The sequence below is a fragment of the Mus caroli genome, unplaced genomic scaffold, assembly GCF_978045245.1.
Source record: "Mus caroli unplaced genomic scaffold, Mus_caroli_1 scaffold_6, whole genome shotgun sequence".
NCBI lineage: Eukaryota > Metazoa > Chordata > Mammalia > Rodentia > Muridae > Mus > Mus caroli.
Genome location: NW_028227261.1, coordinates 22,512,408 through 22,528,887, shown reverse-complemented (window position 1 = coordinate 22,528,887; position 16,480 = coordinate 22,512,408). Strand labels below are relative to the sequence as shown.

The following is a 16,480-nucleotide window of genomic DNA, read 5'->3' as shown; positions in this document are numbered from 1 at the left end:
TGTTTGTATTGCCTGTGTATGTGTGTGTGTATTACATGCGTGCCCAGTGCCCTGAGGCCAGGAGGACACCAGATTCTCTGGAATTAAGAATGGCAGGCAGTTACAGGAACCAAACGAGGTCCTCTGCAAGAGCAGCACAAGCCATCTTTCCAGGGTCCAAATGAAAATTCTTCATTTATTGCTTTGGCCTTTGAAGATAACTAAAACTCAGCAGGCTGTAAGCAGCACCATGCCATCCTAAAAGCTAGAGTCAAGTGACTATCTGTGTAGGCTGAGATCTCTTTCAGCTAAGGACTGTCACACAAGAGTGAGTGCAAGGCTTCCGAGAAATACAGCTGGCAGCTGATCAGGCAAAATCTCACCACTAAATCATCAGTGTTTTACTGACACACCAGCGACACCAGCATCTCAGCCTGTGCTTTATTGTCTGTCAACTATTCATCCAATACAACTGTCAAACAGACGCTATTTTCCCAAAGGACTGCGTATTTACAGGGTACTTAGAGTGAAATCAGCAGCAGTAGAGTTAGGGCCTACCAACTGCACCTAAGTGCATTTACTCATTCAGTAAGATTTACTGAACGCCCGGCAGGGAGCAGGCGATCCACGGATTACAGTAGAGGACACAAAGATGAACCACAGGGGGTCCTACCTACACTGAGCTTCCTGTACTATAACAAGGACCTGTGGAGTGAAAAAACTGTTCTCCACTGATAGGTAACAGAAAGGTGATCCTGAAGAATAAAGACATGTAAACAGCCTTAGGGAATCACGGAGAGTTTAACAAATGGGAATGTGATAGGAAAGGTGGCTTCAGGCAGGCAGCGTAGCCCATGTGGAATAAGAAACACAGGGGCTGGTGAGATGGCTCAGTGGGGGCTGGTGAGATGGCTCAGCCGACTGCTCTTCCAAAGGTCCAGAGTTCAAATCCCAGCAACCACATGGTGGCTCACAACCATCTGTAACGAATTCTGACTCCCTCTTCTGGAGCATGTGAAGACAGCTACAGTGTACTTACATATAATAATAAGACAGCTACAGTGTACTTACATATAATAATAAATAAATCTTTAAAAAAAAAAAAAAAAGAAACACAAGCCCCAGGCTGGAGAGGTGACTCAGCGGCTCAGCGGTTAAGAGCACCAACTGCTCTTCCGAAGGTCCTGAGTTCAAATCCCACACACATGGTGGCTCACAAGATCCGACTCCCTCTTCTGGAGTGTCTAAAGATACCTACAGTGTACTTACATATAATAAATAAATAAATAAATCTTTAAAAACAAACAAACACACACACATATGCCTTCTAAGGTAAAGGCCCAGGAAGCAGGAGACACATGTGCCCACTCACTGGGTCTCAACTATGACAGCTGTAGGCTTGAATGATCTACCGTAGATCCTCAAAGCACACTGCTTATAGCAATGCTTCTCTCCCACTGTGGCTGCAAGCGTTTCAAACATCTCCCATACTTCTGTGTTTTCACACATCTTTGTTGTCATTCCAATCCCTTGAAATCCATTCGACTTCCTTCAGCTTGCAGATGAGCAGCTGTTAGGGGTCCTGTTGGGTGTCCTTTCCTTTGTTTCATAAGGATTCGGGCACTGGTGTAGGAGCTGTATACATCCTTCATCGTTACAGCATGCAGACTTAGCTGTGATTAAGTGCTGAACAGAGACAGAAAGACATCGGGGAAAGGGATACAAGCAATGACCAGATGTGTGCTTGCTTCCCTCTTCCCTTCCTTGTTTCTTTTCCTTCCATTTTTCCTCTCTCCCCCCAGCCCAGGCTGGCTCCCTCTCTCTGCGTCTCCTGTAGCCCAGGCTGGCTCCAACTTTGCTATGTAGCTGAGAACCTCAACCTTCTGATCCTCGCACGTCCATCTAGACTAACAGGTGTGTGCCACCAAACCGCCTTTCTCTCTTCTTAGCAATTCCAGGGAACTCAGAGCTTCCTGCATGCTGGGCAAACACTCTACCATCACCCGAGCCATCCCCAGCCTCCACAGAGGTCTCTGTAAGAATTTTATCCTTAGTGAAAATGGCATTTCTCAAAAAAAAGGTCAAGTGTCTGGGTTAGAATTCTATTTAAGATGAGTAGCCTGATCCCCACAGAAAATGGGTAGGGTAAGGAAGGAAAGGAGGAGCACTGGAGGCCACTGCACTAGAGAAGGATGGTGGCAGCTCCAAGTAGAGAAGAGATAAGAGAAAGTGGGGCCTTCTAATTAGCCAGTGGCTACGAGGAGTGGTTTATGGAAATGGACAAGGAGCAGTGTTGAAACTGAGTCCTGAGTTTAATATGACAGAGGTAGAGGATCTTGTCAGGAGGAAGTCTGGATAAGGTAGAGAAACTTGGGACTTGAAGACACACACCTGTTTGATATTTGTGTGGCACTTAAAAGATGTGAGTTCTTCACTGTGAAGAGACAAGAAAATGCCTGAAAGCCAAAAGGTAGCATTGGAACCTCTGGAACTGGAGTAGACTGATGGGTGTGAGCCACCGTGTGAGGGCTGGCAACCAACCCTGGTCCTCTGCAAGTGCAGGAATGCCTCAGCAAGATGGTCTGGAGGGACATCAGCAGGTCAAGAGCACTTCCTGCTCCTCCAGATGACCCAGGTTGGAGTCCCAAGATCAGGAACTCAGGGCAAGCCTGGGCTATTTAGGAACTTGGAAGCCAGCCTGGGCTAGTTGAAATCCCTTCTCAAAAAGAAGAAAAAGAAAAGACAGAAATTAGGGGCAGTAAGATGTTCAGCAGGTATAAGTCACTCGCTCCATCAAACTTGATGACCGGAGTTCAACCCCAGGATCTACAGTGTGAAGGAGAACCAACTCCTTACAAGATGATCTCTGACTTGCAAGTAGCCAAGGGGCACAGCACATACATGCATACATATATAAAAGTATAAAAATACAAGAAAAACATAAAAGTCAACCATTGGGTCTTATGCCTATAATACTAGCACTTAACTAACAAGGCTGAGGCAGTAAGACTGCCTTAGATACAAGGTCAGCCAGGGCTATACAGCAAGTCAGACTCTGTCTCTGTCTCTCTCACACATCACACACACATACAGCCAGAGGGAGAGGGAGAGGGAGAGGGAGAGGGAGAGGGAGAGGGAGAGGGAGAGGGAGAGGGAGAGGGAGAGGGAGAGGGAGAGGGAGAGGGAGAGGGAGAGGGAGAGGGAGAGGGAGAGGGAGAGGGAGAGGGAGAGGGAGAGGGAGAGGGAGAGGGAGAGGGAGAGGGAGAGGGAGAGGGAGAGGGAGAGGGAGAGGGAGAGGGAGAGGGAGAGGGAGAGGGAGAGGGAGAGGGAGAGGGAGAGGGAGAGGGAGAGGGAGAGGGAGAGGGAGAGGGAGAGGGAGAGGGAGAGGGAGAGGGAGAGGGAGAGGGAGAGGGAGAGGGAGAGGGAGAGGGAGAGGGAGAGGGAGAGGGAGAGGGAGAGGGAGAGGGAGAGGGAGAGGGAGAGGGAGAGGGAGAGGGAGAGGGAGAGGGAGAGGGAGAGGGAGAGGGAGAGGGAGAGGGAGAGGGAGAGGATATGAATTGTAGCAGCCCTGGCTGTCCTGGAACTCACTCTGTAGACCAGGCTGGCCTTGAACTCACAAATCCACCTGCCTCTGCCTCCCAAGTGCTAGTTGTGTGCTAATTGTTTATAATTAATTCAACAACCAGTAAGTATCAGTTCTACTTTAGATAAACTTAACTTACAGACTATAATACAAAACTAATGCATGAGTTTCTTTACACAACTAACAAGCCACTTAGAGTCTCAGGAATACCTTCCAACCCTAAACACTCCACTCATCTTTAAATCAATTATCTCACATAGGCTGCCACACAGAAAATCATTCCTAAGCTCTTTTCAATGCATTTTGCTTTGTTTGTGAGGGGGTTTCTGTGTTTTTTATGACACGGTCCCAAATAGCCTAGGCTGGCCTAGATCATATACCTAAGGCAGCTAGGACCTTGAACTTCTGATCTGCCAACCCTAACTGTTTAGGAGTAAAGCTTATTCTGTTTGGTTTTGAGTATGGAATCTTTGGTCTTGAACTAGAGAGCTTTGTGCTTCAGCCTGCTGAGTGCTGGGATTATATATATGTTTATACCATCATAGCCAGCTCGTGTGTGTGTGTGTGTGTGTGTGTGTGTGTGTGTATGTTTGCCAGTCTCATACTGTATAATCCAGGTTAACCTAGACCTGAAGACAGCTACAGTGTACTCATATATATAAAATAAATAAATAAATCTTAAAAACAAACAAACAAAAAATTTGCTTTCATCTAGCAAGGACCAGACAGAGGAACTGTTTATGAAAAGATAGCTATGGACAACATCTAATTTTCTTTTATAAACCTACGTAAGCTTTCCTTACACAACTCAACTCACATCACATGTCAGACCAGGCTTCATGTTTTACTGTTACAGGAAGAATAAAACACTACACAAAAACTCTCGAGGACTCATTCATAAAAAGTCTTTGAAAAGGACTAGGGCTTATTTGCAATTAAAGGCCCTGCTGACTATAAAGTACAAGGATCACCCTCGTTACTGATGGCTGGAGACCGTCACTAGACTTTAGGCTGCTGTAGTCACTACAATATGCTGTTTTCTGGTCAAGCATTACAAGACAGTGCACCTGTCATATGCTTCCGTGTTCGCAAAACTCTCACTACAGTCTTGCATATCTGTTCCGCTCAAGCTCAACATTTAATTGCTTACGTTAACTACCTTTTCTTTTTTTCTCCTAGTGTACATAGATCTCAGGCAATCGCTCCCCCAGTGTTCCTATACCGCACAAACACCTAACTCACTCCCTTCCATTTTTAAGGGCTACGCACCTGTGTCATCTACTGTAACCTGGTCTCCACCTTCAAAAATCAAAATAAAGCAACTGCAGAGCACTGGCAGAGAGCACTGGTGGGTCCTCCCAGGTCCCGACCTTGGCTCCGCCTTCCTGCAGCTGTCATCTCTGCTGTTTATTCAGGTTTGCTTTGACTTATTCTTCTCCCACACAAACAAGCAAAGAGCCGAGCTGCGTGCTGGTAAGAGTCAGTGTTTGTGTTATACCCAGTGAGTGACAGTTTTGCAACTCTATTGCAATGAGAATTAAATGTTCTTCTTAAACACACACAAACGTACACGTACTCACGCATGCCTATATCACCACCACTACAAAAAAAAAAAAAAAAAAAAAAAGGAAGACGGTTGGGCTTCTTGCTTAGAGCTATATTGTATACTCAAAGAAGAAAGAAACAAAACTCCACCAGGGGTAGAAGCTCTGGGGTTCATACCTGGCCCTAATTCCAATACTGTTTCTTATTCAAACAATACTCAAATTTAAATGTTCTTATTCTAATCACTGTCTTATTTACCTATATTAGGTGGTAACTTTCATGAGTTCATGATTTTGTATTTTAAATAAGAGGAGGAAAGCCGGGCTGTGGTGGCGTACACCTTTAATCCCAGCACTCGGGAGGCAGAGGCAGGCGGATTTCTGAGTTCGAGGCCAGCCTGGTCTACAAAGTGAGTTCCAGGACAGCCAGGGCTACACAGAGAAACCCTGTCTCGAAAAACCAAAAACAAAAGAAGAGGAAAAACTAAACAATACTAATTGATGTGCCTGGTGTCCTAGCTACTCTGGAGGCTGAAACAAGAAGATCTGAAGTGCCAGACCTGGGGCTGCAGTGATGGCCCAGTGGTTAAGAACACTGGCTGCGGGCCGGGCGTGGTGGCGCATGCCTTTAATCCCAGCGCTTGGGAGGCAGAGGCAGGCGGATTTCTGAGTTCGAGGCCAGCCTGGTCTACAAAGTGAGTTCCAGGACAGCCAGGGCTACACAGAGAAACCCTGTCTCGAAAAACCAAAAAAAAAAAAAAGAACACTGGCTGCTCTTCTAGAGGACCAGGGTTCAATTCCCAGCACCCACATGGCAACTCACAACTATATAATGCCAGTTTCAGGGGACCTGACAGCCTCTTCTGGCCTCCTTGTCGCAGGCACCCACACATGCAGTGCACTACAGGCAAAACACCCACACACATAAAATAAACGAATATATTTTAAAAGGGACCAGGTGTCAGAACACTTGCTTTTATCTCAGCACTCAGAGGGAGGTGGATCTCTGAGTTCAAGGCCAATCTAGTCTATATTGAGAGTTCCAGGTCAGCTAAGGCTACATCACGAGACCTTGTCTCAAATTAATTTAAATGTTTAATCGGCTGTGGCACTACTTAGTGATAGCATGCTTGCCTACAGTTCCATTCCTAGTACCACCAAAACTTAAAAAAAAAAAAAAAAGCTAATTGATATTCTTCACACTAATACTTGGTACTGACCACTGAGGTCTTGTGAGCCAAGTCTCACAAAAAAAGCAACAGAACTAAAAGCTCCTAAGAAATTCACAAACACATGCTCTGAACTAAATTTAGATTTCAGCTAAATCATACTCCGATGGTTTGTAATCATATTCATTGGAAACTCATTTCCACTCTCTAGCCCAGCCTCTGACCTACCAAACCTATGTTTTCTGCTCTGCTTGATACAAATCTTAACTCATCCTGCCTTAATCACACTTCCCATACTGCCTAACTCATTTCCCAGAGACTCATTCCCTACTCCGGAAACACCGGAAAAGGAGAAGTGGAGCCTCCTCTGCCGGGGAAGCAGGGGGAAGGGGAAGTCTTGCTCACCACCCCCCTCCTGGCTTCTAGGCACCCCTCAGGCATCCTTCCAAAACAACCTGATGTCCCTTTCCTGTCACTAGTGCATTAGGCCTCCCCTGTGCTCAGGCTCCCATCTCATCCTCATTCTGAGCTCCTGTCCGAATTTTATATTTCACCAAATCACCGCCTTGGTACTGGACAGAAGCAGCCTGCTTTAGGTCTCCAGAAACAGCCCAGGGTAAAAGGAGCAAGGCAGATTCCATTGACCTCACAGTTTACACTATTTCTGAATTCTAAGTTCCCCTCTGGACACCCCAAATGAGCAAAGCAGTTAGACAAAGGAACACTGTCTTTTTACATTGATTCTTCAGTTCAATGGTTCGATCCCTGCACCACTTTTCTATAAAAAATGGATTGAAAGCACTGAAGTCTGCCCTTGAAACTAAACATAAAAAACTCCCAGTTCGGACTGACAGCAGGATCCGCTCACACCTTCCCAAACAGGCTAAGGAAGAGGTGGGCAGACAGCAGGCCGGCAAGGGAGGGGGGGGTCCCCAGAGAGCAAAGCCTGTGAAAATAAATGCACACACTAAAGCCCAGGCCAGAGCTCACAAGGCTCAGCCTCAGCTTGTCAGGATCTGACTATCCTCCTTTCAGAGACCCAGCAGCTCCTGAGGGACTTCACAAGTGATGTCTTAACTCCTTAGCTACCTCTAACCTACCTAGTTCCCTATGTTTTCAGGGTCAACTTCAAGCCTACTTCACTTTGTATGTCTAGCTAACTTACCATGAACCATATTTGACTCCATAAGCACATAGCATCTTGCCATTTGTTTTGTGGTATTGAGGATCAATCCTAGGACCTAACAAGCTAAGCAAGACCTCGACTACCCAGTTACAACCCAGTCCTCTGAGACAGGTTATCACCACATGGTCCAGGCTGGCTTTGAATTCACTCTGCAGATTAAGGTCCTATAAAAACCCCTCCCAATTCCAGAAGCTTAGGACTACTGCAGACAGTGATAACCTAATTCAAAACGGTAGGACATAAAGTTTAAATTATGACCCATAAAACTAAGTCCAGCAGAGAGATTACCTCCTACTTAGATAAGAAATACACCACTTCATACAGATGCAGCCAAAGTGGAGAAACAGTGGCGTCAACACAAACTGGGCTCATGAAAACAGAACAAAACTCCAACTCCTGATTACTCTCCATCTGTGTGCAATCTCTGCACTCCGGAGGCTGAGGAGAGACGACTGCCACAAATTTAAGGGTAGCCTGGGCTACAGAGTAAGGCCCTGTCTCAAATGACTATATAAACCAAAAGAGGGTGACCTCAGCTACACAGGTCAGTAATCACCTCTCTGCTCCTTTCATTTGTGGCTCCTGAGTTAATATTTATTCACTTTTACAAAAACAGAAATCTTGGACCCTAGCTACAGATACAGCCAAGAAGGTACGTTGGTAGAAAATGTGGCAGATACACAAAAAGATCAGAAGTACTAAACTATGAAGGAAAAGAGGTTAAATAGGGCTGGAGAGATGGCTCAGCGGCTAAGAGCACCGACTGCTCTTCCAGAAGTCTTGAGTTCAAGTCCCAGCAACCACATAGTGGCTCACGACCATCTGTAATGGGATCTGATGCTCGCTCTCTTCTGGTGTGGTGTGTTGTTCAAGGAGAACAGGGTGTTGCATGCCTGTAATGTCAACACTCAAGAGGCTGAGGCAGAACTGCTCTAAGTTAAAGGACAGCCTGGGCTGTGTAGGGAGTGCAAGGCTAGCTTAGATACAAAGAGAAAACCAGTCCAAAAACAAAAACAAGAAAAAAAAAAAAAAGACAAAGAGGAAGGAGGAGTTGTTTCCAATTCAAAGAAGGACAGACAAGACATACACTAACAGCAACAATGCTGGAGAGATGGCCAAGGGTTGAGTGCTGCTCACTGCTGGTAGGAACCATGCGACAGAACCTGTAGAGGATCAGAGTTCAATTCCTAGCATCCGTGTTGGGCTGCAAACAACACCAAACTCCAGTTCCAGGGGATCTGACATCCTCTTCTGAACACAAGGTCACCTGCAAACGTGTGCATCTATAAATATATACCCACACGCAGATGTGGACATACATAGCTGAAGATGAAAAATAGCTTCTAAACATATATTGTTTTTTAGTACCCTGGAAGGGAAAAGAAGCAATCTCCTGCCACACACTAGGTAGCTTAACACCACACAGACCAGGCTGACAGAGACAGCTCAGTCGTTGCAAGCCTTGCAAGGCTGGCTCTTGAGTTCGAGCTCCAGAACCCCTGAGGTAGGAGAGAGAGAATTCGCTCTCGTACGTTCCTCCATGGCCTCCAAAGGTATGCTATCCCATACACAGACACACAATGAGTGCATTTTTTTTTTAACCACAGAAAGTTTTCAGCCACATAGTGGTGATTCACATCTATAAAGCCAGCACTTGGGTGGCTGAGGCCATGAGTTTGAGACTGGTGTGAGCTCCAGAGCTATTTCAGTCCAGACTAAGATCCTCTGTCCCAAAGTAAAAAAACGCCAACAAAGTTCTCAGCTACCAACTCGGGATACTTGGTGAAACACTAACACTGTTTTTAGGCTACCACCCTGGACAAGCAGTGTCCACCCCTCATGGCTTTCAAAACTAACTCTATTTATAGAGTGTTTTCCCCAGGTGCATTTCCCACGTCAGGGTTTAAAACAAAATCACCAGCCTTTGCCACCTTCTCCCTTCCTTTCTCCTTTCAAACAACCAACTGGATCTGTATCAGCGTACAATTGGCCTACACTAAAGCACAGAAGGGTAAAGGGCATTTCACAGACCAAGAAAAAAAAAAAGCTCGAGAGAAAACAAATGGCCCAGGACAGCCCAGTCAATGGGCACAGAGCTCTATGGCTGACCTCTGACCTCCAAGGCCTGTAAATTCAGTGGTTCCAACTACAAATATGGACCACTGGGAAGGGGTATGCCAGTGACTCAGCTTTGGGAAAAGGCACCCCACCCATCTCCTTATGGAAGTATTAAGTCAACACTGAGCAGGGCAGAAGGCATCTGTCACATCCCTTCCAAGAAACAGTGTGTCTGTGTTGCTGAAAGGTCACACATGGGGCCTTGCCCATGCTAGGCAAGCAGGCTACCACTGCGCTACATCTCCAATCCCTTCCCTAGTTTTTAAACATTTCTCTTGCCATAATTCCCAAAGCACGCTGAGCAGAAGCTATAAAGTGTTAGTATCTGTGTGATTGTTGTGTTTGCTGTTAATTTTGAGACTGGGTTTTCTATGCAGCCCTGGCTAGCTTGGAACTTACTATGTAGACAAAGCTGGCCTCCAGCTCAGAGGTCTGCCTGCCTCTGCCTTCCAAAAGACTCAGTGTAGAATTCCAAGTTGCTTAGCACCTCTAAGGTTTTACCATTAAGCGCTGTTCTTCAGACTAGCATCTACACTTTCAGAGGTCGGTTTTGGGGCTTTGTTTAGTTTATCAAAGTTCCTTCCTGCCGGACATGATGTTTCACACCTATAATCCCAGCCTGAGGCCGCCTGGACTGCATTATGAGTTCCAAGACAGCACAGGATACAGAGTGAGACCCTGTTCTCAGAAAAAGAGAGGAGAGGGCAGACAAGAAGAGGGAAACCATTATGTCCCGTCGTTATCTCTTCTTTGTGCTGTTTTCCACGACCCTCTCCCCATTTCTCAAAGTTCCTTCCTACGTGCCTCAAAAGTATTGTCTGCCACCCACCTCCAGTCGCAGACATTGTGATATTTTGAGAGCCCTAAGCCTTTTTCTTCCTAATGCTGCGACAGTTTAATGCAGTTCTTCATGTTGTGCTGGCCCCCAACAGTAAAATTATTTTTGGTGCTACTTCATAACTGTAACTTCGCTACTGCTATGAGTTGTAATGAAATTGTCTGTGTTTTCCAATAGTCTTAGGTGACCCCTGTAAAAAGGGGTCTTGACCCCCAGTTGAGAACCGATGCTCTAGACCAAAAAAAGGTTCTAAAACCAACAACCAAAAGAAAACACTAAGGCAAACATTGTTACCACCCTGCAGATTTCTGCCTTCCATCTTTGGAACACATCCTTCGATAATTTCCGCTCTTTCAAATTAAAACTAAGAAAGGGCAGACTTAGTACTGGATGCCTGTTGGACTTCTAGGGTTGCCAGTTTCGACCTAAGCCTGGCTATTTAGTGGCTAACGGTGGCTATCAGGGTTTCCAAGGAGGTTCAGTAAAGCAGGGGACCCAGACGTTTGTTGCGTTAACGTTTCCCTCCTTCGCTACGCCCCAAAAGGGAGAGGCGCGGAGAGCAGTCAGAGAAGCGTTTCTAGGCGAAGAAGGCAGAGCTCCAGGGTTTACAAACTGAGGAGGGCGAGAGGAATGAACTTTTTTAAGCCCGAGAGAGCGGAGAATTCAGGTTTTCTTTCAAACCAAACGCGCTTGCCTGCCGAGGTGGCAACAGCAAACGAAAGCGGCCAAAAGGTTGCATCATGTGAAAACAGGCGCACTAGAGAAACAAGAAAACCAGATGGTGGTAAAACACCGGACAGGAAAACCCAAGTCGGGAATCTCCGTATTTTCCGGAAGCCTTGGGGCATCCACCCTTCTTTTCGCTTTTTCTTTTCCTTTTTTTCTTCTTCTTCTTTGCAGTTAGTTGTCTGGGTTTTAGGTGTGTGTCCGGAGGCTCACATTTGTAACCCAGGCTGGCCTCGAACTCGAGGCACTCCTCAAGCCTCTACTGCTGGGTCACAGCCTAGTCACCACGCCCGCACTAAAAAAATCCTCCCCTCCCCCATGCGGGAGGAGGGCTGGGATGAGGGTCCCTCCTATCCCAGGCTTGCCCCGGGTTTACTAAGCAGCCAAGGCTGGCTCTGAACTCGGGATCTTCCCTACACCCCTTTTCCCAGCGGCTGGGTTTACTGCTCCCGGGTCCCTCCGCCCCTTTACTTTATTTAACATTGTATCAAAGTTAAAGTTTCAGTTTCACCCGGGCCAGGCGCTAGCGTTCCAGTAAGTTGGGTGAGCTATCCGCCCGGCGGCCCGAGGCTGGGGCTCGCGGCGGGGTGGGGTAGGACAGGGCGAGGAGGGTGACAGTACCCACGCGGCGCAGTTGAGGCGCGTCCCGCCCTGCGGAGTCGCCTCCCTGTCGCCGCACCCGCAGGGTCCGCCAACGTCCCGCTGCGAGGCGGGAAGGCGCGGAGCCCAGACAATGGGAATGAGCGCGGGAGGTACGGCGCCGCCTCGGGCTGCGGGGATGCCGCGTGGGGGCGCTTCGGGGTGCGGGGACATCAGCCCGCGTCGCTCGGGACGGTGAGCGCTCACCTTGACGAAGAGCTCGATGAGGGGCTCTTTGTCCTCCTCCTTCAGCCCGTTCAGGGGCATCGACAGCGCCATGGCCGGTTGGGCTGGGCTCCGCGGACGGCGGCTGCGGCTGTGGCTCCGGGGTTGCTGTGGCTGCGGGTTCCCGCCGCTCGCTCGCTCGCTGGACAGTCCGGGCGTCTGGCTGCCCGTGGCCTCAGATCCTCAGCACCGCCTCACGCCTCGCGCGCGACTCTGAGGGGGTTGCGGTCCCGGCCGCTTCAAACCGCTGGGCGGAGCCCTGTGGGCGGGGCGGGGGCGGGGCAGTGGCCAGGACCCTGCGGGGGTGGGGGGGAAATGGGTGGGCCAGAGCTGGGGGCGTGGCCTCAAGCGAGGGAGACCACGGAGCGCTCTTGCTTCCAAGGACGGACCACTAGGGAGCCTGGAGGGCGCTGGGGGCGCGGCCTAGGCTGGGCAGCGCGGATTGGCCGGGAGGTCCCCCCGAAGCCACGCCCCTCAGGGGGCGGGAGGGAAAGGTCCCCTGAGCCGGAGCCTGATACCGCCTCCCTCCGCGGCGCAGCTGCTGCTGGTTGGGTGCCAGGTGACCTCATGCGGCGGCCCGCCTCGCGCCCTCTCCCCCGCTGCAGCCGCAGGGACTCATCGTCCCCTCCCGTTCCCGGGGCGGCGGCCTCCTCGGCTCCTTCTGCTAGGCGCGGCCGCCTTTTCCTGGAAAACTTTTGCTAAAGTTTTCATGTCCTTAACTTTTTAATCCTTCTGACCGCGGATCTCCTTTCGTGATCCTTCTCTATTTGAAGTCAAGATACTCAAAAGTTCTTATAAAGTCGTCCTGTGTCCCGGGCTCTGAATTAGGCCAAAACGGTGAGGCAGCGTCCCGCTCCAGCACAACCCCAGTGCTTGAGGCAGCGAAAACGTTATCCGTGCTGTTTTGCCCCACCTGGACCGATTCCTGTCTTCCGTTCACCTGGAGAAGTTTAATGAGTCACCTGAGTGCCACTCAGAGCGCAGGGGCGAGTACTTTACACCCTGAGGACAGGGGCCTGAGACACGCGGTCTACTGCGGAATGCCGTTAGTGAATGTCACCTTTGGGAAACTTGCCTTCTGGTTTTCCTTAATCTGCTCATTCTGTGGTACCTCCCAGGCTAGGGTGATGAGTGAGTTGATTAGAAAGGCTAAATTGGGGGGTGGAAGCGGGATGTCATGGTTATCTCAGCATCCTCTGTGCCTAGTGTGCTTCAACAAATTGGAATGATGTGTAAAAATGCGGTGCAACCTGCAACTTTATCCTCACTCAACCCCATCTCCCAAGTTGCTAGATTCTGTGAGAAGGATGCTGTGCCCCAGCAATTAGATCCATCAATGCTCCGGAGTAAGGCTGTTTTAAGTTCACAGTTTGGCAGTGGCCTTAAACACCCTAAACCTCAGCCTGATTTGGTGACATATACGTGGCTCTCAGGTGGTGGCTCAGGCAGGAGGGCTGAGAGTTTGAGGACAGTCTGGGTATATTGCAAGACTACCTCAAAATAATAATAATAATAATGGCAGTCAAGATGATTCAGAAGGTAAAAGTGTTTGCCTTGCAAGACTTCCAACCTGGATGTGATGTTGGGGCCATCTAAAGGTAGAAGGAGAAAACCAACTCCAGAAAGCTTACCTCTGACTTCCACAGAATGCCATCACTCACACACACAAACACACACACCAGGGTTTGGGTTTTGGTCTGCCTGTTTTTTTCTCCACCTCCCAAGTACTAGGGTCAAAGGTGTCCACCACCGCAACCAACAATCACCATAATTTTTTTTTTTTTTTTTTTTTTTTTGGAGATAGGGTTTCTCTATAGACCCCTGGCTATCCTGGAACTCGATCGGTAGACCAGGCTGGACTGGAACTCAGAGATTCACCTGCCTCTGCCTCACAAATGCTGGGATTTAAAAGCATTGTGCTACAACCGCCCAGCACAGTAAAGTTTTCGTAGGTCAGCTGGAAGACTGTGTGCCTAGCAGGCTCAAAGCCCTGGACTCAGTTCTCAGCACTGCATAACTGAGTGTGGTGCCCCATGCCTGTCATCCCTGCACTCCAAAAGGGCAGGCAGGAAGATTAGGAGTTTAGGGTCATCCTCAGCTATAAAATGAATTTGGAGCTAGCCTGGGCTACATTAAACCCTGCCTCAAAGTAAACAGAAACCTAAGACTTCCTTTCAGTATCTAGACTAGAGAGGGTGGTGTTGGTTACTGCCTTGTGTAATTAGGGAGGGCTGGGACCTCATGGAGCCTCTGGCGTCCTGTCCACCCCTACAGGCAAAGCCAGCACCATGTTCCACTCTGGCTAGCTAGTTTGTGGTAAAGTAAGAAAAGCCAGCAGGCTGTCCTGTAGAGCAAAGCTTGAACCAGAAACAAATAGAAGGGACAGCTGGACTCTGAACCTGGCCCCATGTTAATTTTTCACAGAACTGTGAACAGATTAAAGTCCCCTCACAGTCTAGCCTTTCCACCGTGATCCCAAATGGTAAATTCAAACACACACACACACACACACACACACACACACACACACACTTAAAATGACCCAGCAGAGCCTCAAAAGACTCCACATTGGCCCAAAGACCACTGGGTCCCAGTTAGGGTTTATCCAAGTCACTTTGGGTCCCCAAATTACTCCCTCACATGTATCTGTGCTGGGCCCATACTGGCTCCCAGCCACCAGCACAGAGATGGCCCACACAGGGAAACAATACCAATGAAAGGGTCTTTCTGTCTCTTTGCTTAAATGGGAGGAAGCCTGTGACATTTTCCAAGTCCTGAGGTGGTCCAAGTCCTGCCCTTGCTCATCTGGACACCCTCAGGCACTGGCTCAGACCTGGAGCCTGTGCTCAGGAACCTGGTCACAGTCATGCCTAGGGGTCTCAGTTTCTACTCTGATGCTCACGAGCATGGGAGCACAGACAGATCTGGGAGGAGGAAGAAGAGGAGAGAAAGTCTTTATGCAGGGAGGTCCTACAGCACCTTGCTTCCAACTTTGAAAGGCAAGACGTTTATGCCCTGTGCTCCTGGTTGTTTTTATAACACAGAGAAAGCTTGAAGATGGGTGGAGGTGTGTTCTCCTCACACACCCCTCTGACCTCATCCCACCTGCTCCCCCTTGTGTGCCCCACCCCAGCTGCAGCAGCTTCCTTTCTAGTCCTTGGACATCACAAGCACACCGCTGCCTCAGGGCCTTTGCGCGTGCTCTCATCTCCCTCTGAACCCTCTGTCTCCCAGAATTCCCACTCACGTCCTTCAGATCTTTGCTCAAGATAGTAACTCCTTAGACAGTCATTGGCTATCACCTAGGCAAGCTGGGTACTGCCAGCACTCCTCCTCCAGCGTCTGCTTCCTTCCTCGTGTGTGTGTGTGTGTGTGTGTGTGTGTGTTACTTGTATATAGTCCAAGGTGGCTTTAACCTGACACAGCCCATAATCATCACAGCCTATAATCATCTGAGAATACAGTCTCAACTGAATCGCCCAGGTCAGATCATCCTCTATGTCTATGCCTTGTCTATAAGGGTCTCCTTTGATTATTCACTGATGCAGGAGAACCAAGCTACTGTGGTGGGCATCATCCCTCTGCAGGTGATCCTGGGCTGTAGAAGAAGCTAGCTAAGCATGATTGTGTGAGTGAGCGTCACAGTGAGTAAACCAGTAAGCATCTTTCCTGGATGGTTTCTTTTTATTCTTTTTCTTTTTTCTGTTTATTTTGAGACAGGGTTTCTCTGTATAGCCCTGGCTGTCCTGGAACTCACTCTGTAGACCAGGCTGGCCTCGAACTCGGAAATCTGCCTGCCTCTGCCTCCCAAGTGCTGGGATTAAAGGTGTGCGCCATCGCTACCCAGGTCCTCCATGGTTTCTGTTTGCATCAAGCTCCTGCCTGAGTTCCCACCCTGACTCCCCTCGGTGAAGAACTGGGACCCAAAGGCTTGAGCTAAATAAATCCTTTCCTCCCCTAGTTTGTCTTTGGCCTGGTTGTTTGATACATTGACAGAAAAGAAACCAACACATGTACATAGATCGCCTCCCGGGAAGCGGTTTACTGAGTTTGGGTGATGACTCTATGCCTGAATATTCCTGGTGAGAGTGTACCCAGAATGCCTGAGCCCTGTGGTTGGGTGACTTTCCTGGGCAGACTTAAATGCCTAGTCACACTTCAAATAGAGAGGGAGGAGACAGAACAAAGAAAGAGTCTGTCAAGTCCACCTTGGTGGATTCCTCAGTGTCCTGGGATACTCACAGGAGGATGGATGACTCACAAGCAGCTGCCATCATGGAGAAGTCCCACCCCATGCATGGGCTGGCCTCCATGAACTTCAGCATTTCGAAGATGACTACATGTCTGTCATCTAGGGCAAGAGGGAGTGGTGATTGGAATCTCAGGGGAGGGTCTGTTGACCCTTCCCATCCCCAAGAGGGAATGTTAACAGCCCTGATACCTTAGGCTTAGCTATCTGATATATGGTTTTGT

The 16,480-nt window shown here is 48.7% G+C and overlaps 1 protein-coding gene across 1 annotated transcript in view; it reads right to left on the bottom strand.

Annotated features, from left to right (window-relative positions):
* Clic4 (CLIC family member 4) overlaps positions 1 to 12,246 on the bottom strand; it is a 61,338-nt gene extending 49,092 nt beyond the window's left edge. The window contains exon 1 of the mRNA XM_021159436.3: positions 11,990 to 12,246. Within this exon, the coding sequence (XP_021015095.1) occupies positions 11,990 to 12,061 (72 nt within the window). The 5' untranslated portion in view covers positions 12,062 to 12,246. The remainder of the gene's footprint in view (positions 1 to 11,989) is intronic.
* Positions 12,247 to 16,480: the final 4,234 nt, after the last annotated feature.